This window comes from Protopterus annectens, chromosome 4.part1 (genome assembly GCF_019279795.1).
Source record: "Protopterus annectens isolate FY-2018-M chromosome 4.part1, PAN1.0, whole genome shotgun sequence".
Classification (NCBI taxonomy): domain Eukaryota; kingdom Metazoa; phylum Chordata; order Ceratodontiformes; family Protopteridae; genus Protopterus; species Protopterus annectens.
Genome location: NC_056734.1, coordinates 472,197,617 through 472,221,926, shown reverse-complemented (window position 1 = coordinate 472,221,926; position 24,310 = coordinate 472,197,617). Strand labels below are relative to the sequence as shown.

Below are 24,310 nucleotides of genomic sequence, written 5' to 3'. Positions count from 1 at the left end.
TGTGCATGTGATATATATACTTGATTGAACAATCAAGCAGTAATACCCAACAGAGTGTCTGTTATGGTGCAAGTAATGCATGCCCAGGGATGTTCTGAGGCCCAAAAACTCAGGTTTGCTGGCAAATAACTGGGGGTTGAAGTCACTAAATAATGACATACATTTTAGTTTCAGACTTCATTTCCTTCAGAAAATGCATGCTAAAACAAATCCTGTTTTTCTTACAACTTTCTAGTTTAACAGTCTAATCTGTTTAAAATCTGTCCCTATTTTTGAGCCTTTGTCTCACTATTATTTTAGGTTTTATCTAGATTTATGAGCTAAGAGGTTAAGAAGTATGCATACTTAAGTTAAAATAACTGCTGCAGCCACTGCTAGATTGCTCTCTCTCTCTCACTCACACACACTTCTGCTTTCATGCACTCAACCAGGCACACACACACACACACACACACACACACACACACACACACACACACTTTTTCTGTGTTTTTTTTTTTTTTTTTAATTGTTTCTTTCAATTTTACCAATGTAAACAGCAAAGGCTGTGCTTAGTGAGCATAAAATAATGGCGGCTGGTAGCTTGTCTTACAGTGGAGCTGCATGATAGCTTAATATGCTGCCATGAAGTGGCATATTCATTTTTCACGGGCATTATCAGTCCATTAACATCCTGCTGGAGAAAGTTTGTTCTCCAGTTAGAGTGGCAATGTACAGGTCACCCATTCTCATTAACACTTGCTTTTGAGAGAGAGCACTTTTCTTCAGAATTATTTCAGAAGCCAGAGTTATGTGATTAAATGCATTATATGCAACACATTTTTTCTGTCATTTTTGAAATAACTAATATAACTACTGTTTTTCCAGTCATGACTAAGGAAAACTAAACGTGACATCACCTGATTAGTTGGACTAACCTGTTTTTTTTTTTATTTCAGACAGTCATGAAATGTTCCTGAAGATCAGCTTTATGGGAGCGGTCATTTTTTGTTGCATTTCTTGCCCGATTTTGAATCTGTTTACTCACAAGTGTATAAATACATATTGGAGTCTCATAAGAGAAAGAGCAACAGACACAACATAAAACTGGTGATCTTCATTCTTATTCCATATTACCTCTATCCGGGTTCGAGGTCAACACAGTCTAACCAAGCCAGTGTTCTTTCATACAGTTCATCATTTTTGCTTGCATCAAAAAGTGTGCATTTTAACAGATTCCATTGTATGGGTAGCTTATTTTTTTAAAAAAAGAGATGTGTAATATTATTATTATTGTTATATACATTTTGTTTGGCATACAGAATGTTGACGGATAAGCAGAATTGTTTGTGTTTATATATATATTAGCATTTGTGAGAGTTTCGTTTGACATTTTACCCATGCTTATTTAATATTTTTTTTATAAAAAAGGAATGGTAATTTTAAAGAAGGCATGTTCTGTTGCAGATCATGGAACCTGTTCATTTCAAAATATAATATGGAACCTTATGTTTTGTTTCTCTGTTTCTTTTTTTTTTCCAGAATATCAGAAAACTGGTAAAAATCTAACTATGTTCTTTCACAAATTTATTTTTAATACCCATTTCAGTTTGCATTGAGATTATGGATGCATGAGAATGTATACTGACTTCTGCATAGTAATATAACCTAACACTGTCTCATGCAAGCAAAAAACTTAGTGTCAAAAGGAGGATGGGGCAAAAAATAAGCAGTTGTTGGTTGCTAACTGCACTGAGGACAGATTGCACTAATACTGTAAAAACAAGGAAAGAGAGATTCAAATGGAGCATACACCATGGTAGACATAATTGCAGAGGTCAGTAAAGGTGTGTTGCACACATGTACATGCACATTATGACATTCATACTTACAAAAAAAAAAAACAAAATACATCTGCAGGAGTCAAAGAGTACAGAAATACAGGTACAGGGACCTGAATTTTGTCTGTGTCTAAACAGAACATGCTGGAAAGACAGGTATGCATCACAAAGACTGCCCCTCCTACAGAACAGGCTTCCCATCCATGTGAAGCTGGGTTCATCTATTTCCCAGTTTAAGTGCAACCTTGACCAGTGGATGGGGAATAGGAAATTTATACCAGCCCAGGGCACCCATGTCCTTTATGGATAAGAGGTAGCTTAAAAGTGCTTGGCCTTCAATGTCCTATTTGGATACAGGACATCATTATTCTTTCAGGAAAACTTGGGTAAGTTTAGAAAGCCCCCCCCCAGGTCATTAGTCTAGTAACAATGTATGAATGTTACGGAAGTAATTCATTATGTTGACTACTGTATCAAAAAGATGTTATTGGTGGTGGTGTGTGTCTGTCTGTGAATGTCAATGTGGCAGCATATGGTCAAACTGAGTTTAGAAGACTTATGTTGAACTTATTCCACCCTCCACCTCCATACTGTGTAACCTGTAACTTATGTAATTGTCATTTAGATTGTTCATAGATCAGGAATTGCTATCCACAGACTTGGATTATAATTCAGCATTAAAACAGAAATAAAACATTTCCATAAGCTACTGAGTGAGCTGCCAATTTCCAGTAAGCCTTTGAGTAAAGAGTGGAAAGGACAGATGGCATCCTCTAGTAGGCTTTTGATCTGTCTCTGTAAACTAAAACTTTAACCTCCCTAGGGTACCTTTCAAATCTTTTACTTCCCTTTTCTGTACTCTATCAAAACTTAAATTACCAGACACTATATACTATAATTTGCTCTATTGTCAAATTTGCTCTGTTTTTGTTCTATAGCCTTTACTTGTATCTTTATTGCATAAGTGGTTTTGTAACCCTTCTGTATACTGCATCACTAAACTTTACTGTAAAATATGTGGAGCTTTTCTCCCTGGGCCTCCGCTGAAAAAGGGCTGTTAGTTCAGTCAGACAAACCCAGTCAAGAAATGTAAAATAAATAATAATAAATCCACAATTTAAAACAGACTGAAGTAAGGTCATATACTTTGGTAGGGTGACATATCTAGAAAGGATATAACAGCCGAATAGCATGTTTTAATGGTTGCTGGGTCCACTACCATTCTGTGCACTTTCCTACTTCACAATGATATTTGGTCTCCATTTTAATCACAACCTTCTGATGAAGGCTGTCATATGACTCTGGTACCTTATCTGTATAGAAGAATCTTCTTGTGTTCCCTTAAAACTATTTTCTTCTTGTTATTTTGCACTTGTCCAGTGTTTCTGACTTTATCACTGATGAGTCTTTCAAATGATTTGGGGGGAAAAAACTTCCTGTTCTACCAAACCTACATGTTTGCTAATGCTGTAACCTTTGTTTAAAAAAAAAAGACAATACAAACCGAATAGCAGCATGCATCCTGTAGACAAGGTGGTTTCCAGGATTAAATTAAATTAAATCTGAAATTCTGGACAGTATCTAGTGGTTACTTGGCAAGTTTGTAAATACAGATAGTTTCTTATGAAAATAACTTGTATATACACTTGTAAATTTAAGAAAATAATTTGTACTAAAAACACACACCCACACACACTTCTACACATATTCCATTTTACTTGTGCCAAAATGGTTGCACATTGGTAACCTCTTAATTTCTTAATGTGTAAATAGTAAAGATCCAATGGACATAAATATGAATTCCTATTTTCACGTATCTGTAAATCACCAAAAGCAGATAACTTGTTTACAGCAATGATTGCACATAACTTCATCTGTACATTAGCTCAGAGATGGTTGTCATGGATATTATTTTTGCTAAGTTGACTTTGTCTGATAAATCATGTAAATATAAAAGCAGTACATTTACAAGTTCGTAGGCTCTTGCTAAGCTAGCAGCCAATGAAACCATTGAGAAGCTTAACCATATCCCCAGTGCTGGTTAGAGATTAACAGTATCCCTTTTGATGAGGGTATTATCATAATATATCATTGGTGCAAATTTGTGATCACCCATCCAGTCACCCAGACTGGTTTTAAAGATTGCCATGGAAGTGCTCTTCTTGATATATAAGGGAAGTCTGTTTCTGAAATTGGAGGTATGTTTAGTTAGGTTCCTGTTGTGCCAGCTGGTAGTGCTAATGTGGCAGTGTAGGTTTAAGTTTCTAGTGGGGATGTTTGCTTTACCACTGAGTCTGTTTAGGTGAAGGAGTTTAAAGTGTGTGGAGTCATTCACATCACATAAGGCCAAACCAACCCTCTGATTCAAAAAAAATCCCTAACTCTTCTAAGTTGCAGTGATCATTGAGGCACTTTATGTAAAAGTGCAGGGTATGGAGGTAGAGCCCCACAGAGGAGTTGTATGGGGCAAACAAAATCTGTACTGAAATTCCACTTTCATGATAACGTGCATCACACAATTGGACCTCACAATTTCAGCAGGGAACAAAATTATTTTCATGCTACATGCTAACTCTTTGCGTATTATAATTTTGCTAGTTGTGGCAAACATTTTATTGTGGCCTTTTTTGTTTTTCAAATAAATTTACATTTCCCAAAATACAGAGAGTTGGATTACATATGTATACATCCATCTTGATCTTTGTTTTGCAAAAAGAAATGTCCAGATATGAGAAAAGGTAAAACAGTGCCACACAAACACAGGTCCGGTTGGCACAGGTGACAGTAAAACTTCAAGTCACCACGAACTAAAACATGCAAGTGCTTTGCTCCTCAAACCAGGACTTCAAAAACAAACAACAAAAAAGAAATTGTCAGGCATTCTACAGAGGAGAAATTTCTGAGGTTTTCATGAAGTAAATAAACAGCTCATCTAGTATTATCTTCATAGTGGAGTAGGCTTTTCTGGTGTTGTGATGATTTTTGGTGCAGAAATTGCTATCATCCAAAATGTCCCTAGTCTTATCCATTTATTTTGTTTGGTCAGAGGCTATGAGCCCACTGCTTAAGTCACACTGATGGAACAGTCGGCATTATGGTCTTTCAGTATTCTTATTTCTTGTGGTGGAATGCTGTATTTTTTTTTTTTTAATGGTCAAACCAGTAGGCGATAGGCTGTAGTAGGAATACTGAACTGTTTACTCAAATGGAAGATGACAATGGCTTATTAAAAAAATAATATCCTCAAGAATCATCTATCAAAGATAAAATTAATAAGCTTGAGACCCAGCTTTAATCAACTTTCAATCCTATATCTGAAAAACAAGTAATTCGTCTACAGAAAAAACTTTTGGACCTCAACAATAAAAACTTATCTTTCCATGAAATAAGGGCTCTAACAAACTACTCTGAGTGGTCCCACTTGCCCTCAAAATTCCTTTCTAGATTAATCAACCAAAACAAACTCTCCCCAAGTATGATGGAAATAACATACCAAGGTAAGAGCTACTATAGCTCCCTGGCTATCGCTTCCTCCTAATATACTTCTATGCCCTAGCTTTACTCCCCCTGAAACCACCTCAGGTCAGTTAACTCTGATTCTCAAGCTGAAACCTTCAACCTCTCCTGTTCAAATACCTTCTATCTGATTGTTTTCTGGGCTTGGGTGTAGCTCCACTCCATTCGCCCTCGCTACGCTCAGGCTCACTTCGCTCCCCTACCCTACCCCCATTCCCACCCACCCCATTACAGTTTCCTTTATACCAACCTCTCCCTCCCCTTCCTGTTCCACCAGCCTCACAAACTCTACCTCCTGCAACATAACCACTCTTACCCACAAAATCTGTCAATCTTCACTATCTTACCTCATATCATTTAATGGCTCCCCTACTGGTCCATCATATCAAACTCTCTCCAATATGCATTACCTTCTTATTCCCACAACACTCCTCTTCATACTATCCTCCAGGACCACCTACAACTTCCAAACAGGAAGAAACCAAACCATGCACGTAGGACGAGTGCAGGGTTCCAAAATGTATAAAGCACCAACAAAAATGAACCAGCACTCAGGAGACAGGCTGTTTAAATATTTAATGTGGCATCCATAAAGATATCATGAGTAGAAAGCCACAATTACGACCGCCATCACCTCCAAGCATCCCCAGCGTGTACACAAGCAAACAGGAAGAGACCAAACCACTCACGTAGGACGAGTGCAGGGTTCCAAAATGTATAAAGCACCAACAAAAATGAACCAGCACTCAGGAGACAGGCTGTTTAAATATTTAATGTGGCATCCATAAAGATATCATGAGTAGAAAGCCACAATTATGACCGCCATCACCTCCAAGCGTCCCCAGCTTGTACACGAGCAAACAGGAAGAGACCAAACCACGCATGTAGGATGAGTGCAGGGTTCCAAAATGTATAAAGCACCAACAAAAATGAACCAGCACTCAGGAGACAGGCTGCTTAAATATTTAATGTGGCACCATAAAGATATCATGAGTAGAAAGCCACAATTACGACCGCCATCACCTCCAAGCATCCCCAGCGTGTACACGAGCAAACAGGAAGAAACCAAACCACGCACGTAGGACGAGTGCAGGGTTCCAAAATGTATAAAGCACCAACAAAAATGTACCAGCACTCAGGAGACAGGCTGTTTAAATATTTAATGTGGCATCCATAAAGATATCATGAGTAGAAAGCCACAATTACGACCGCCATCCCCTCCAAGCGTCCCCAGCGTGTACACGAGCAAACAGGAAGAGACCAACCCACGCACGTAGGACGAATGCAGGGTTCCAAAATGTATAAAGCACCAACAAAAATGAACCAGCACTCAGGAGACAGGCTGTTTAAATATTTAATGTGGCATCCATAAAGATATCATGAGTAGAAAGCCACAATTACAACCGCCATCACCTCCAAGAGTCCCCAGCGTGTACACAAGCAAACAGGAAGAGACCAAACCACGCATGTAGGACGAGTGCAGGGTTCCAAAATGTATAAAGCACCAACAAAAATGAACCAGCACTCAGGAGACAGGCTGTTTAAATATTTAATGTGGCATCCATAAAGATATCATGAGTAGAAAGCCACAATTACGACCGCCATCCCCTCCAAGCGTCCCCAGCGTGTACACGAGCAAACAGGAAGAGACCAAACCACGCACGTAGGACGAATGCAGGGTTCCAAAATGTATAAAGCACCAACAAAAATGAACCAGCACTCAGGAGACAGGCTGTTTAAATATTTAATGTGGCATCCATAAAGATATCATGAGTAGAAAGCCACAATTACGACCGCCATTACCTCCAAGCGTCCCCAGCGTGTACACGAGCAAACAGGAAGAGACCAAACCACGCATGTAGGACGAGTGCAGGGTTCCAAAATGTATAAAGCACCAACAAAAATGAACCAGCACTCAGGAGACAGGCTGTTTAAATATTTAATGTGGCATCCATAAAGATATCATGAGTAGAAAGCCACAATTACGACCGCCATCACCTCCAAGCGTCCCCAGCGTCTACACGAGCAAACAGGAAGAGACCAAACCACGCACGTAGGATGAGTGCAGGGTTCCAAAATGTATAAAGCACCAACAAAAATGAACCAGCACTCAGGAGACAGGCTGTTTAAATATTTAATGTGGCATCCATAAAGATATCATGAGTACCTACCACTTCCACCTTCAAAACCCACCCTTATGCTCTCCTACCTCCATATATTATCCACAAAACATCCTTCCTATTACTTTTATCTCTTCCACTGTATGTCTATTTAAACACTCCATCCTCCAAGTCCATACACCTACCTATAAGACTAAGTCATTGCTATATAAACTCCAACTACATACTGCCACAATTTCTACTCTTAGAAAAAACCTACTCTGCTCTGGAGACATCCATCCAAACCCAGGCCCAACTCCCACTCATACCTACCTGACCTCTACCATACCCACCCCCTCCACAAACTCCACACAAATTCCTCCCCATCCACAACAGCATGTACAGAACCTAGCCCCATCACAAAACCTGACTATTCTCTCACTAAATATTTAGAGCCTAACAAACAAAGTCACAGAGCTCCACAGTTGGATGGCTCATACTACCCCCACACATTATCTCCCTATCAGAAACTTGGCTAAAGCCACAAATCTCTGACAGCGAAATACTTCCACCTGGCTATAGTATATTTCGCTCTGGCAGGCTTACTAAAAAGGGAGGAGGAGTAGCTATATTATACTCCAACAGCCTAAATATCTCACCTTATCCCTCACCCATTCCTAACTTCTACCCAGCAGAAGTTATAATACTAAACTGCCATTTGAACCTTCAAAAGAAATTTGCTGTTGCTTCCATCTATCTTCCTCCAGGTAACAATTTACCTAACCTTGAAAACATTCTATCCTGGTTCACCCAAAAGATACCATATGAAACCCTTATACTAGGTGATGTCAATATTGACTGGCCAAAACTCATTACTGACTCAGCTCAACTCAGTATCCACCTATATGGCTTCCACCAAATGATCTCATCCCCCACTCACTTCCACAAAACGTCATCAACTCTCCCCACCACTACCATAATCCTACCACCTTACCTCCCTTAGTGACCGTCTCCCTACCTCTATCTTAAGATACTACTCTCCAGCACCAACACCATACCTAACTAGAGACTGTCGGAAATTATCCAATTTCAATTCCACTCAATTCAACTCTATTCTCTCTAGTATAGACTGGACAATCCTAAAGCAAATCCCACTAGACGATGCTGTAAGTATGTTTAACAACATATTTCTGAATACTCTAGACTCCCTAGCTCCTTTTAGGAAAATCAGAATTAAATCTAATTTTGCTCCATGGCTATCTAAAGAAAGTCACTAATGAAACAATGGGACAGTGCTTGGAAAGTTTGGACTAAAACAAAACAACTCCCCCTCTTTCACAAATATAGACAACTAAGAAACCTATCAAAAAACATACTACATTAGATAAAAATCCTACTACACCTCTGCACAGCTAAGCAACTCATCTAACCCTCATAAATACTGGTCTACCCTGAACAAAATCCTCTATCCAGGCAGACCTTCTAACCCCTCCCCCTACCCAGACTCATCTCCTGAAGATACCGCTACCCTTCTAAACAAACATTTTATTGATACGATCCAGAATTTCATACCCACTAAGCCAAACTTAACTTCACAACCTACAGCACCCAACACTCAAACCTCAACTCAGTTCTCCTTTCAGCCCATTTCTACCTCTTATATTAAATCTTAAGCTCAAACCGTGTTCTGCCTCCACAGACAAACTACCACCTACCTTCCTTAAACTTGCTGCTGACTCTGTTGCCTACCCTGTCTCTGTACTAATAAACAGATGCAATTCTTGAATCAACTGTTCCTACTTTGTGGAAATCTTCCTTCACTATACCATTACACAAAGGAGGGAACTCAACTTACCCCACAAACTACCAACCCATTGCCATTCTACCCCCCCCCTCTAAGATACTAGAAAAATGTATTCACACACAGCTGCTTAACCACCTTATCAAACACAAGCTACTCACCCCCACCCAACATGGATTCAGTCCCAACCACAGTACTACCACTACCCTCCTTTCCTTCACTCACACTATTGCAGAGGCAATGGATAACAATAAGCTTGTCTCTTCCTCGACCTCTCAAAGGCTTTTTATACTGTTTCTCATCCTTTACTACTATCAAAACTCTCAAACCTACACCTATCCACATCCTCCCTAGCATGTTTCACCAGCTACCTAACCGGAAGGCAACAATCCATCAGATGGCTCTCATCCATCTCCCCCTTCCTTCCTACCCCCACTGGTGTACCACAAGGCTCCATCTTAGGTATCCTCCTGTTTAATGTATTCAGTAATGACCTGTCTACCTTCTGCAAAGCGTCTTCCCTCGTACAATATGCTGATGACTCCACACGTATATCTATCTCCAACAACATCTCCAAGCTCCATACCTTAACCCAACGAGCCTTCCTTTCCACTGAGCAATGGCTATGTGACAACCAATTGATTCTAAACCCCAAAAGGACTAAGCTCCTGCTCTTCTTTCCCCAATCTCTTGCCCATCATAAATCAGCATTTTTCATCAAATCCTCAAACAACACAACTATTCAACCTGATATCCATACAAAACTGCTTGGAGTCATAGTAGATGACAAACTTCAATTCAACCTCCACTTACTCCAATGCATAAAGAAAACATATCAAAAACTAGGTCTACTTTATCGAAACAAAAAATTTCTCACCCCAGAGGTTAGACTGACACTTGGACAGGCACTACTCCTCCCCTTCCTCCTTTATGCCGCCCCTATTGTCACCACCCTGAATAAACTACAACAAACCTATCACAAAATAGCTAGATTCATCAACAACTCACCATACAACACACACCATTGTATTCCATTAAACTCTCTCCAATGGCTAGAACTCCCCCAACAGCTGCTTCTATCTCAATTTCAAATACTACACTCTATTCTCTACAAACTCTCTTTCTGTCCATCTCTCTCACCCTTAGTCTCCACTTATACTTCGTCCTGGACCCTCCATGCATCAAACCAACAGCTACTAGACATATATCAACCAAACAAATCTGTTGGGAAAATACTCTATAAACATACTGTCACCAATGCCTGGAACACCCCCCCCCCTTTGCCTACAATCCATTACCCACTACACCCAGTATAAAAATGAACTAAAAACTTTTCTACTTAACTCCAAGACTTGCTCTTGTCATAAACCCACCTAGTCTCCCTCTCCTGTCTCACACTTTGCTACACTCCATTCTGAAGAAGAAAAAAAATTTTTTTTGATGATAGAACTTCATGTATGTATTTTATGTATTAACAGCTTTGTAATTGTTCTCTTCTGTACTCAACTTTGTTATTGTTTTTACTCAACTTTGTTATTATTAACAGCTTTGTAAATCCTTCAGCTATGTTAGTACTATAATTCTGCATGCAATCAATCTACTTATGCAATTTTCTGGAGCTTTTCTCCTCTGGTCTCCACTGAAAATGGGCCAAAAGCCCAGTTGGACTAATCCGGTTAACAAATGACAATAAATAAATAAAAGCCAAGATATAATTGAAATTGTTGAACAAATCTGTAGAGGTTCATATAGTTTCTCTGACCTTCATTCAAATAAATCAGATATAGAAACTTTCTTGAACCAACTAGCTTTCCCTAAACTTAGCTGTGAACAACAAACCACCGTATCATCTCCCATTACCCAACAAGAAGTTGTCACGGCTATCAACAAGCTTAAGCACAATAAAGCCACAGGCCCGGATGGTTTTACCGCAGAATTCTACAAAGCATTTAGTCAAAAAATATCTATTTTCCTTCTCTACCTATTTATCTACATTACTCATAATGGAATGAAAGATTTACACTTAAATGCCTCCAAAACGATTTTCATCCATAAATCCAACTCTGATCTTAAAAAACGTTGGAATTATAGGCCCATCGCTCTTATTAACCTCAACATGCAGATCTATGCTTCTATCTTAGCTAACAGAATTAAACCTATTGTCTCTACCATTATCTCCACTCAACAATTAGGGTTCACTCAGAATATACAAACCTTTGACCACACTCTTCTCCTTGACACCCTCTTAACCCTTTCTACCACTAATCACAACCCTATATATACTCTGGCTATCGATGCCTCTAAAGCCTTTGACAGATTGAATGTACAATTCCTCCTGTCTACTCTCCCTAGGTTCAACTTTCCTCCAACTTTCATACAGTTCACTAAAATTCTGTACTCCAACACCCAGACTATCTTACAAATCAACAACAACCTTTCTTCTCGAATTGACATTAAAAATGGAGCTAGACAAGGTTGTCCAATGTTGCCCTACCTATTTAACCTGTATATTGAACTACATTTTCTGTTAATCACCCAAAAAACTTTCATCATATTACTCTTCAGTAGTAAAATTCCATTCTCAGCCTTTGCTGATGACCTTAACCTTTATTACTCCCTCCCCAATTCTGACTTTCCAAAAATACTAGACTCAGTAGATGAATGCTCAAAATTGTCCAACTACAAACTAAACTTAGAGAAATCAGCCATTTTTCCCCTGAATCCTTTTTGCCGACTACCTAGCTGCCCCCCCAATCAAAATTAATGATTTTCTACAGTTTTTTGGTATTTCCTTTCACCAAGATGCCCAACCAGAGCTATTCAAATAATATCTTCAAACTAAAATCTAACATCCAACAAGATTTGAACAGATGGGCAAAATGACACCTCCCACTTCTCGCCAAAGCTGCTATAATCAAAATTAACGTTCTACGTCCTCTACTTTGTTTTCAACGCATATAACATAATTCGCAGCAAATTTTTTAAAACTCTCCAGACGTCTTTCTCCCAATTCTTATGGTCTCCCAAATCAATTAGAATTGGCTATAATAGACTAACCCTCGCAAAAGACAAGGGTGATTTAAGTCTACCTGAACAAATTTTATTACAATGTTATCAGTGGTAACAAAATAGTAACAATATCTGAGTATGCTCCCAATTCATCTATCTGGTCTCCGACATGGGTAAAATTATACTATAACTATATAAAAAAATTCAGCTTTAACCACAAAGCTCTCCCCTTTCTGAATACAGAAAACCTTAAAAACTTCAAATTACTGTCAACCATTAAGCATAAAATAGCTATTCTTCAGAAGATTTTCAGATCTCTAAAACTGTCCATTGCTTTTAATACCCTGCAACCATTCCACCTCAACCCCAACCTTAGATTGAACAACAAAATGATCAACCTGGATAAATACCCCCCTTATCAGAGAGTTAATTATAGCAGATTTCTTTCCTCTCAGAAATAATTCATGATCTGAAATAAGACTACACATGTCTCTACCCAAAAGTTATACAATCATTTTGAGACAAATCCTTGAACTCTATCGTAATACCTTGGAAGATACATCTCTAAATCTAAATGATATTAAAGCCTGCAAATCCATATGGAGTCTCCTCTTACTTAAGAAGAAAGTGATTTCTGATTCATACAAACTTATTCTTTCCATCCGAAACCAAAATGATCAAATGTTTTCAAACTGCTGGAAAGACCAAGATCCCTCCATTACCTCTAACCAAATCTCCCAAGTTATTCAACTCGCCTTGAAACTTAATTCCCTTAAAAACTTAACTATACCCAACTTATGATCTTAAGCAACACATACCTCACCCCTGCCATACTTTCTAAAATCTCTCTCTCCTCCTCTCCCTTCTGTCCCCATTGTACCAATCACAATGCTGACCTGCTCCATAGTTTTTTGGAGCTGCAAATGCTCTTATAGACTCTGTTGCTCCCTTGGGGTACAATTGGAAAAAAGGGGATATGAAAAAACTACTTTGTCCTGGAAATTCACAATGTTCCATATCCCCTCTACAGGATTATCCAAACTTTAGACTCATATTTTAATAACACTGTTCTCCCTTGTCAAACTTTATATCATCCTTAACTGGAAGGATAGATCTCTACTCACTTGGGATGGATTTAAACAACTTGCTACACAAATATCTGAAATACACCCAAAGATTTAGTGCACTCTCTACTGAATATTGGGATACTTTATTTGATATTCTTCTAGCTTAATCTCTGCTAACTTATCTATTTTGTTGGACATAAGGCATATCTGTAAATAATTATTTGTTGTATATGTCTATATTACTTTCATTGTTTTGGTTGTGCATTGTCTGTTACCATTTTGGATTGCATTATTAAAATTGTTAATAAAAAGATTAAAAAATATATCATCATGTTCATCATATAGATCACTGCTACAGTAGCTTGTATGGGTTATATCCTGCAAGAACCTAACAGATGGTTGGCTTCCAAAGCTTCTGTGTACCTTCACCATTAGTCAACTTGAACTGAGCTTACTTAAAAGTCCAGTTCGGGTGTCAAAACTGTCAGAGCTTTTGTACCAATGAAGACCACTTCTCTTGTGGACTTTTGAGGATCAATGGTTGGCTAATGTTCCTCTGCTGGGCATATAAGTTCCCTTCTGGGAAAGAACCTTGCACTTAACTTTTTTAGACACAAGTTGTACTTTTCTGTGAAGCATTAATTTTAAAGCTAGGAAAAAGTATTTTGATGACTTTAACATGACTTTTAATTACTTTTAAACTGGAGTGTCGCTTTTTTATTTTTGTGGTAAAAAAGTTGTTAAAAGTAATTTCTCTGAGATAAAAGTTGTGTTATTTTACTTTTGGGGGGTGAGGTAAGTATTTAAAGTGCTTCTTGCTGAGGTTTTATGGGGAAAAAGTTACTTTTTTACTACTTGCCTGTTTTACCAACTAGTGCTGCTTGTCTCCCCCGAGAATCAGGCATCATTTTTCCTCAATTCTTCCTTCTTCTAGCCACAAAAAGAAGAAAGCTACCAAGCATCCTTGGCCACCACAGCAAGCTACTAAATTGTCTCAGCTGCATATGCATGACTCTGCTATGTCCAAAACTTGTTCCTCAGACCATTCATCTTTTTCCTCTAGTTCCTGGCATGGACTGGGGCTTAGACACATCCCCTGTGGCTGTTGGAGTGCCCTAAATGGGCAAGGCTGAGTCACTCTTATTGGTCCTGGGAGAAGGGGGTAGAGAATATCACTCTGTCTAACCAGAAAGCTATGCCTGTCCTTCTGGAGTTTTTCCTGGCAAAAGTTGGTCTGTTTCTTCAGAAATTCCTGTTAAAAAGAAGCAGAAAATTAGACCTATGTCTTCTCCTGCCTCAATTATTCTGGACAAGAGTGATTTATTGGGCTTAGCTTAGGGCTGAGTTTAGGTTCTTGACCCTTCCAGCATGTCTGTTTCTGGAAAAAAAAAAACGATTCTTCATTTTATGAAGAGATTCAATTTTTTTAACCTAAAATGATTGTGAAGGAACAGATTCTGTTTTTTCGCCTGAGGCTTCTGATTCAGATTCTGAGGGTAATGTGGTTTCAGCTCATCCCTTTGAAGGATTCTGTTTCTCTAAAACTATCTCCATAATGAATTATTTGTTTTAGTGGACAAACAATGATATTTCTCAGTCTCTAAGAAAGTATGATTTATTACAACTGGAATTTCCAGAACCTACCCCAGCTCCTCCTTTTCTTTCAGCTTTGGTGGATGTTTTTGTCAAAGCTTGTAACTTACCTGAGAGCCAGTCTACTGACCCCAAGAAATCAATTAGATTATTTAACATTTGAAGTCTGAAGAAGTAGTCATATTATAGACACTGAAAGCACTCACCTTTTTACTTGGTCTCTGTTTGCTTTTATGTGACATTAAAGTATGTGGAGTTGCTGCATCAGCCGTGGAAGTCTGCTCATCATTTTTTTCTTTTCATTGACTGGTGCTTGGGTGGGAGCATTCCTTACCTAGTTTGTGGACTTTGTTTTTTCTATTTTATTATTTAATGTTTTTCAGTCTTTTAAGTTTTTATATGCTCATCCCAAATTTGACCCAGCAGCTATTGCTGTAATGAACCCAGCTGTTTCAAAACATGTGGGTATTACTAATCCCTTTCATTCTGACAAGGATAGGACTTGATAGACTGGGGGGAAAAAGTGTATTCTTCTGCAACCTGTTCTTTTAGGATTCTCAGCTGTCAGACTAATATGTTTAAGTTTATGTTTGCCTTTTGAGAATATGAATATTTTTGGCATCCATTTTCTTTTTTGAGGAGAAATCTGCATTGTGCAATTTCATTGCTTCTGTTTCTCAAATGGCTATCCACTGTTTGAAATGTGCATTTGATTTTGATGATGCCACTTCCAGGGCTGCTGCCACTGGAATGGTTATGAGGAGATTTGCTTGGTTGCATTCTAAAAAATCCCCCAGAAAATGTAAAAAAAAAATATGAAAATTTAAAAATTTCCTTGGATAGAGATGCAATTTTCAGACCTTCCGCTGCAGAGGTCCTTAAAAAGTGTGAAGAGATCTCTCAGATTTTTCTTCCTTCCTTTGCTAGGTTTGCCAAGGGATCTAATGCTCCCTTTATGGCCTTCTTTATAAAGTAGAATAAACAGACCTAGTAAGCAGATGTTTAAAAAGCAATAGTAGGGAGGTTCCAAAAACAAAGCAGAAACTCACTAGAGCACAGGATATTCAAATAATTCTTATTGTCTGTTTGCAGGAATCCCCCCCCCCTTCTCTCTCACCCTGGCAATCCCTTCATCCTTCCAGAAAGTCTGAATCTCCATTTCTGTCTTTGGCATAATCAAGCAAGGGGGAATCAGATCTTACTTTCTCTCTACAGATTAGCTATTGCAGCTTACAGTATAACTTTTAATAACAGTCTCATTTTACAGGCATCTTTTGTTCTGTCAAAATGAAAAAAATATTGGTAGGCAAGCTAAGCAGGACCAGGACAGACCCTATGTGAGTTAATGGAAATTGAACCAGGGATCTTCCAGGAACTGATGTTAACTGTGAGAAACAGCTCATGCAGTTTTTGCCTCCACTCACAACAATCAGTTGGCAAAATTCTGCTCTAGGACTTCATAGGTTCATAGGTGTGTACTAGGCTGATGGCCCTGGAGCCTTTAAAAGCCTAGCCCCTAGGATTACCAGGAAAGAATGGCTGGAAGACAGATGCTTTTTTTTTTCTTTTCCATGGATAGGAATGTTCCTGTATGCTTTTCTACCCTTCCAACAAGTAAACATCCAGGGTCATTCTGAATATTCTAAATGACGTCACAAAAGTCACTGTGGTGACTCCATTCTGACCCAGGCAACAGCGGCTCTCCCTTCTTTTGGAAATGGCCAGAGGCAATTACCACAAGCTTCCTTGGATCTGCTCAAACAAGACCAGGGGAGTTTGATATGTCACAACCCCAAACAACTGCAACTGACTGCCTGGATGATGAGTTTTAATACCTGCTAGGCATGTTTTTTTTCTGAGGGTGTGCAGTAGGTATTAAGAGGCAATGAAACTTGCTACTAGAAAATCATATATTAGTAAATGATAAAGTTTTTTTAGTTGGTGGCAAGAAAAGAACCAACACCCATTCAGAGTCTAGTGTTTCTCTGGTTCTACATTATTTGTGCGAGTTGTTATCCTCTGGCCTGTCTTACTCCTCAGTCAAGTTTAATTTGTTAGTCATTTCAGCATGCATGCTCATAGATCCCCTCTTTTAATGTTGTCTCATGTAAAAATGTTTCTGAAAGGGGTGTTGCATACAAAACCTCTTAGAAACAAGTGCCTCCTCCTTGTGATCTTAATTTTGTGTTAGAAAACCTAACTCTTGTTCCATTTGACCCAGCTCATCAGAATGACTTGAGTTCCTTAACATGGAAAACAGTGTCACCAATAGCTCAGACCTCTGCAAGAATAGTATCTGAGTTGCAAACTCATATTGTAGGTTAACCTTATCTCATTTTACAGAAAGACAGAGTTTCCTTAAGAACTAACCCCTTTATGTCTGTTGTGGTATCCAGGTTTAGCTTGAACCAAGCTTATCCACCTTCCTGTCTTCTTTCCAGAACTTAAGAATGATGGAGAAAAGATATGTTATACCTTCAATATCCACTGACAACTCAGATACTGTCTTGACAGCAGATTTTTTAAGAACTCTTGTCCATTAATTTATTGTGAAAGTAAGACAAAAGGACAGGCTGTGTCAAAACAAACTGTTTCCAAATGGTTGTCTCATTCCATTACATTTTTGTTGTACCTACCACAACAGTACAATTCCAGACATTATAAGAGCTTTTTCCACCTGGGCCTTGGCTTCATCTGTGGCTTTTTGGAAAGGGTTGGGTCCTAGAAGTGTTATAAAAAGAGCAATTTGATCCTCCATGCCCACCTTTACAAAGCACTACAAACTATATTCCTTTTCCAGGTCTAGGGCAGTCTTTGCTAGGGCTATTTGACTAGACCCTTATTTGTCCTCTCCCAGTCAGTATAAGCTATGGTAATCTACCCATATAGCTAAGGCTACTGCAGCAGTGATCCATCTGATGCACATAGTACAGTTTTGTAAGTAAACTTATTTAACAGTAGGTGTTTGAAGGATCACTGCTGCAGTAACCACTCCTTCCCTCCACTTCCCTTATTTTTGTATGATTTTTATGTCAGGGTGTGGTTCTGTATTTTATTTTCCTAACACTGCCCTTGTCAGGGCTTTACTCTCCTCCTCTCTGCTGACATGAAAGCTGTGAAGGGCTCGGTGCCCAAACCTGACAGTTTAGTTAGCTCATAATGGTTTGAGCTTGTGGAAAGTGCCCTGAAGCTTTGGAAAATGACCATCTGTTAAATCCTTGGTAGGATATAACTCGCATAGTAAAACCTACTGCAGCAGGGATCATTTAAATATCTACCATTGTGCAGGTTTACTTACACTACTTACTGTACTTTCCATGGCTTGTCTTTAAACTGAGTATATTAAACATGTTGCCGGAGAACAGTGTGAGCAGTAGTTCTGGTTGTTGCAGAACAGGTGTCCCAGAGAAGTCCCCAACCACAAATCAAGCAGCTGAAGTAGTATCTTTCCTGATAGAATGAGATGTGACAGGATGTGATGCCCCTGCATTAGCTCAGTAGTCAAGAGACTCAATCCCTACCACTTGCAACAGTGAGGGACATACACAATGGGAGGATGACAAGTACACTCACAGTAAAGTACAATTTCCCTTAAGGGCACACAGAGACCACAGTCAGTCTGGGGCTGGTTTCTTCCTCTTTCTGCAGATCCCCAATAAGACTCCCCACTGGCACCATTATAGGGTTGAGATCTCAGCTGAGTGGTCATGCCAAAACTCCCAGCACCCTCTGTCCAACCAGGACTTCGTGTCCCTGCCCAATTAGCTGACACACACACACACACACACACACACACACACTTTGAGATTTAATTTATATACAAACAGACACACACATGGGAAAGCCTGGCACAGTTCAACTAGCTATGCCCCTTCTGTCCAGACTGAAAAGTTGTCACTGCCACAAACTACTCTTTATCAGCTACTATAAGGCCCTTACAAAAAGGGTATCCTATTCTACTGTGTAATGTTACTATAAATCCAAATGGTAGTTTTGACCAAGACTAGCAAGGCTATTTAGGAGTGGCCTGTACAGTGTCACCAAATACATATGCCAGTACACCAAGAGCTTCAGTATCTCTAAACAAACCAGCCACAAATAAAAGGCTTAAATATATGTAATAATAAATAATAAAAGAACAAGACAATACTCAGTACACAGACATACTTCAGAGTTCAAAATCACAGGAAGTATTTAAAACAACAATGCAGGGCAGTCTCACATAAATACAGAAACATCTAAACTAATCTTTACTATATTCCTATCTATATCTAAGAGAAATTACTGTACCCTGGTTACTTACTATTAGCAAGGCAAGTGCAGATGATAGATGTTTCCAGGTCAAAGGCAAAATACAAAATGCATTGTCTCTCCCTGAGAGAGTTCTTAAATTAATATCAAACATTACTGCTGGGTTAGATGGATGACATCACTTGTCATTTGACTTCAGTTCCCAGGCTAAACAGAAACCTAACATCTCTGTGTTAAAAATACATCTCTCTCAAACGTGCTCAGAACTGTGTAGCTTCTAGGAAGTCATAAAGCAGTCAGTCACTTTACATTTTAAAACTAGTAATTGCTTTTCATTTCAGACAGTAGAAAAACTTTTAGCTCTAGATATTGTGCCTGCTTGCTGCATTGAAACTAACTTTTATAGCACATCATAAAGCATTTTATTTCAACTTCATTTTCTTGATGTTTTGTAAGTTAATCTTCTATGTTCCAGCAGGGTATGCTGTGGTTATATTCTTGAATCTCAGTACTTTACAAACCCTGTTCATCACACACTTCTGTACCAGTAGTTTGATATACACATAACATGTAGTTCTGTTACATTTGTAAGGCAATCATATGAATCATGTTGATATTCACAAATGACATATGATTATTTCCAAAATTCCAGATAGCTGGGCTGGCAGTGTCACACAAGACCTGTTTGAACTAACACTTGAATATTGCATAAGTTCAGTCAGGCATAGTTATCTAATATAATGGGGTAATTAATACATTATTCCTCCATCAACAAAAGCAAAAAGCTGTTGATCTAGGAGAATAAAGCAGTAAAAGACAGATAACATACTGATTAATTTTTTTTGACATCTGCCTGATGTAGAAAGCTTTCTGCTGGATTAGATTCATCCAGAAAGAACACTGGAAAACATAACCTGATTAATAGCAAACTCCTTAAATACTTTAGGATTTGTTTGGAGAAAAACTGTATCCTTTGGGAATGTAAAGCAAGGCTTCCTCACATCACAGGCTTGAAGCTGAAAAGTACACCTCCAGAATTTGTAGCTATCAAAAAGGTTTGCTCTAGAACAAAACAGAAATATTAAAGGAACTTTTATGCTTAAAAGACTTGCATGATAGACTTTAGCATAAAGTTAAGAATCCTAGCAGGAACCCATTTTAATGATCAGATCCTTCTTTTACTGGTCTCGAACATGTATTTACTCTCAACCAATCTGCATTTCTTTTTCTCTGGAACTTCACACATATATCCTATATGGCTGCCAGTTATTTTTTTGCTCCTAAGTAAGATCTTACAGGTTCATAGATTTATTCTAGGCAGTTGATTTAGAAGACCATTAGTAGCCCAGACACTGCAGCGTACCCACTTGAGAGGAGCTGATTTTTAGGAAGTAGGTGAGAAGCTGAGTATGTATGGATTTCTCTAGTGTCTTAGATAAAAATGATAATATGACCATTGGTCAAAAATTTGAAGATTTGTGAAGTTGCCACTTTTATGCAAAAGTGTAATAATATATTTATACAGATAGATGCAGTAGTGTTTTGGCTAGAGATCTGTTTATCAGGACTGAGACATGACAAGCAGTGGCATCCATTTGTGTTTTAAGATATTCATCTTAGTTAAAGAAGGCCACAGCTTACATGAGGGAAAAAAGGTAAGAAGCAAAAACACCATATCAATTTTAAAGTGTTTCTTAAGAAACATAAATTGAGAGATTAATTATTAAACTTTTAATTGCTACATTTTTAATTGTTACTTGCAACTTTTAGGCTTCTAACATTGAACTGTGCCACATTAATACAGGCCTGATTTGAAACTGCTAAGGTGACAGAAATAGGAGCCTGACTTTGCCATTATGAAAGCAGAAAAATGTCACTGTTAATTTGCAGAACCCATGAGAGGAGAGATGCAGACCATCATCCCTCGCAAAGCAGGTAGGATTGTCAATCATCTCCTTCCAAGCTGACACACATTGGTCCTCCCCAGAATGAGATCAGCTACTCTGTTAGTTGTTGAAGTTGATTGTTTTTCATTTGTGTTATGGTGTCATACACAGTGACAGCAGGGTACTAATCAGTCTTAATTGCTTACCAGCCTCAGAAACATACAGAGGCAGCACAGCCATGCCTTTGTGTTCATCCATGTTGAAGCATCGAAGGATGTTCATCATTACATCACTGCTCATTTATTTATTAGGATTTATGTACCAGGATGGTCTGACTGGGCATAAAAATCCATATTTTCACTAGAGGCCTAGGGAGAAAACACATAATTACATTAGGTACTATAAAAGTAAAACAAATGTAATTATGCAGTATATAGATAAAGATGATATGGCAAAGGTAGTAATGCACAACAAACTGTAGTAGAAACTGTTTGAGTTTCAACATTCATGGTAAAAAAAAAAAAAAGAAATAAGCTAATACATGTTATAATTTGTAGATGCAGTGATATAGATTTCCAGGTGGTAATCATCAAAAATAAATACTGTGCTTAGCTTAAACTGCATTGCAGAGTATAAACAGGTAATGGAGTGGAAAATGAGAAAGAGAAGGAATGCATTTAGAAGAGACCTTGCTTAGGGTATTAAAGTAAAAAAGATTATAGTAAGGAGCTAAGAGGCAGGGCTGGGTTATATGCATGCTACGAAGTCTGAGATGTTATGAGGTGGAGTGTCGCAGCAGTGTCTTCAGCTGTGTGGGATGCATCCTGCCTAGGACTGGACATCTGGCCAGCTTCCAAAGCTTTAAGGTACCTTCCACATGCCCATATGACCAATAGAGCTCAAGGGTGAAGTGGTATAAAACCAGACATACACCGCCAAAACATCAGAACTTTCTTGCCATCAAAGCAGTTAGCAAGTCTGACTTACACCTCAGACTTTGCAGGTTTGGCAGTTGGCTAGCTATCACAAAATGAGCAGGTAATTACCACATTTGGGGACTAGTTTTCTGAAAAAAGGCATATTTGTTCTATCAGCATTTATGTCTAGGAGAAAGGGAAAGTATGTGGGCAACAAATACCATATAGAGATCACCACTCATCTTGTCTCTTCTGGCTAAGAGAAGAATATGATAGTCAGGCTTGTCCAGTTTGTTCTTTTTGCACTAAGACCCTTAGAGACAATGGAAAGTGCCCTTTCACTTAATTTAGAAAACCAGAAATCAAAAGCACGTACCAGTGGTGTTACGGACCAGGGTTCTGGCTCCTTTGGCATTCCCCCTCTGATCTCAAAGAAAAGAAAAGTTTTCACAGGAAGCTAAGGTTCCCTCTGGCTTCTGTGGTGCCTCGGCCTTGGGGTGGTGATTCCACTGTGACCATCTCTTATCTCCCAGATCATCCTCTAGTTCCTCTTGACTCTTCTTGTGTTGCCCCTCATCTACCTTGTAAAGGGTAAAGTAACTTCTTATAGCATGAGAGGAGGGACGGATGTTATTCCCTCTCAGGTTAGTGCCAATGAGTTAGATTCTGAAGGGGGATGACTGGATGTCTAACTGCTTCTTTTTGGTAGAGACTCCAAGGGAAAGGAAGCACAAAGTTTTAACTATACATCTGCCCCAGGGTCCTTTGTAGCCAAAAGAACTGAAGTTCATTATTTGGGATTTGCTAAGGGTTTGTTCAAAGGCTTTCAGTCATTATAGTCTGTAATTTCAGATCACCTTCCCTATCAGATTCTGAATCTGATTCTGATGTTCAGTAATTGGGATTAGACTGTGCCTCTCAGTTGTGTACTCCAGAGAATTGAGAATCTGATTCAGAAGAAAACATTTCCTCTGGCTCTCCGGCTGAAAGGTTGTCCTTTTCTGCTACCATTATCAGGATGAAAGATCACTTTAATTGGGAACAAAAAGAAATATCAGAATCCCCACATAAATACTGATTTACTACAGGTGGATATAACTCAGCCTGCAGCTATTCCTCCTTTTCTTGCAGCCTTGAAAGATGCCTTCCTTTGTAGACTGTGCTTCACCTGACAACCACTAGCCTTCAACAAAATTTGAAAAATTATATAAAGTGCCTCAACTCACAAATTTCTGTTTAAGAATGCTAGAGCAGATCCTGATGTGGTCTCTGTGTCAAAACATTCCTGTTCTAAATACTTTATGGCAGATAATCCTATTTAATCAGATCTGGTGGCAGAACTTTTAATTGTTTTGGAAAGATGGTATATACTTGTACTCTAGCATTTAGAACAGTGAACTGTCAAGCTTAAATGTCTAAGTTGTGTTGGATTCATTTGACAAAATGAAAACCTTATTAGCTGACCTTCCTCAGTAAGATGTTAAGATGACTTTAAATTCTCTTTCATCTGTATCACACGTATCCGGGCATTCACTAAAATGTTCTTATGTCTGATGCAGTGTCCAAGTCAGCTACTTATGGCTGTGTAATGAGAAGATTTGCTTGGCTGCACTCAAAACATGCCAGAAGATATGAAGGCTGAGGAGATGACTGGCCTCTTGGATAAAGGCATTCTGGTTAGTTGTCCACCTGCAGAGGTGCTTAAAAAACTTGATGAAGGGGAAAAGCTACTTAAAGGGTATCTCAAATAGTGCGGTCATCCATTCTTAAATACAATATGAACTTTTCAGCTAGCTCAGAGTCCTTCTATAAGAAACAATCCAAGCAGTCCCAACTGAAAACAGGAAAGCAGGCATTTAAGAAACAATGGCAGGAAGGTGTAAAAAATAAAAATAAAAGAGGACACTTCCCAGACCAAGGACAACTAAAAATGTTAACTGATTATCCATCAAGCCCCCCCCCCATCACCTTGGCAACCCTATAAAACTTTCTCATATTCTGAATCTCCATTTCCATAGGTTCATAGGTAGGTATTAGGCTATCGGCCCTAGGGCCTATATAAGGCTGGCTTTTGCCACCCAAGAAAATTATTTTACTGTGCCCCTGTCGAGCAGAGCCAGAGAAGTGATCCCTGGGGTGAATTTCCTATTTCCCATCCAATCATCAAGATTTTTCTTGGAGTGCTAATGAGGAGCTCTGTTTGACATAGGTAGTCTGTTCCAGAGTATAGGAAGTCTCTGGGACAGGAATCTATCCTCCAGCATGTTCTGTTTATTGTGGTGACAAGGTTTAGGTCCCTAGAGCTTGTATCTTGGAGGGATTGGGATTTCTTTAAGTGGAGCATGTCCAAC

General features: G+C 38.8%; 1 protein-coding gene across 2 annotated transcripts in view; it reads left to right on the top strand.

Moving 5' to 3' along the window:
- TNK2 (tyrosine kinase non receptor 2) overlaps positions 1 to 1,488 on the top strand; it is a 1,226,346-nt gene extending 1,224,858 nt beyond the window's left edge. For both annotated transcript variants that reach the window (XM_044070286.1, XM_044070284.1), the window contains one exon: positions 939 to 1,488. In XM_044070286.1, the coding sequence (XP_043926221.1) occupies positions 939 to 959 (21 nt within the window). In that variant the 3' untranslated portion in view covers positions 960 to 1,488. The remainder of the gene's footprint in view (positions 1 to 938) is intronic.
- The last annotated feature ends 22,822 nt before the right edge of the window (positions 1,489 to 24,310 follow it).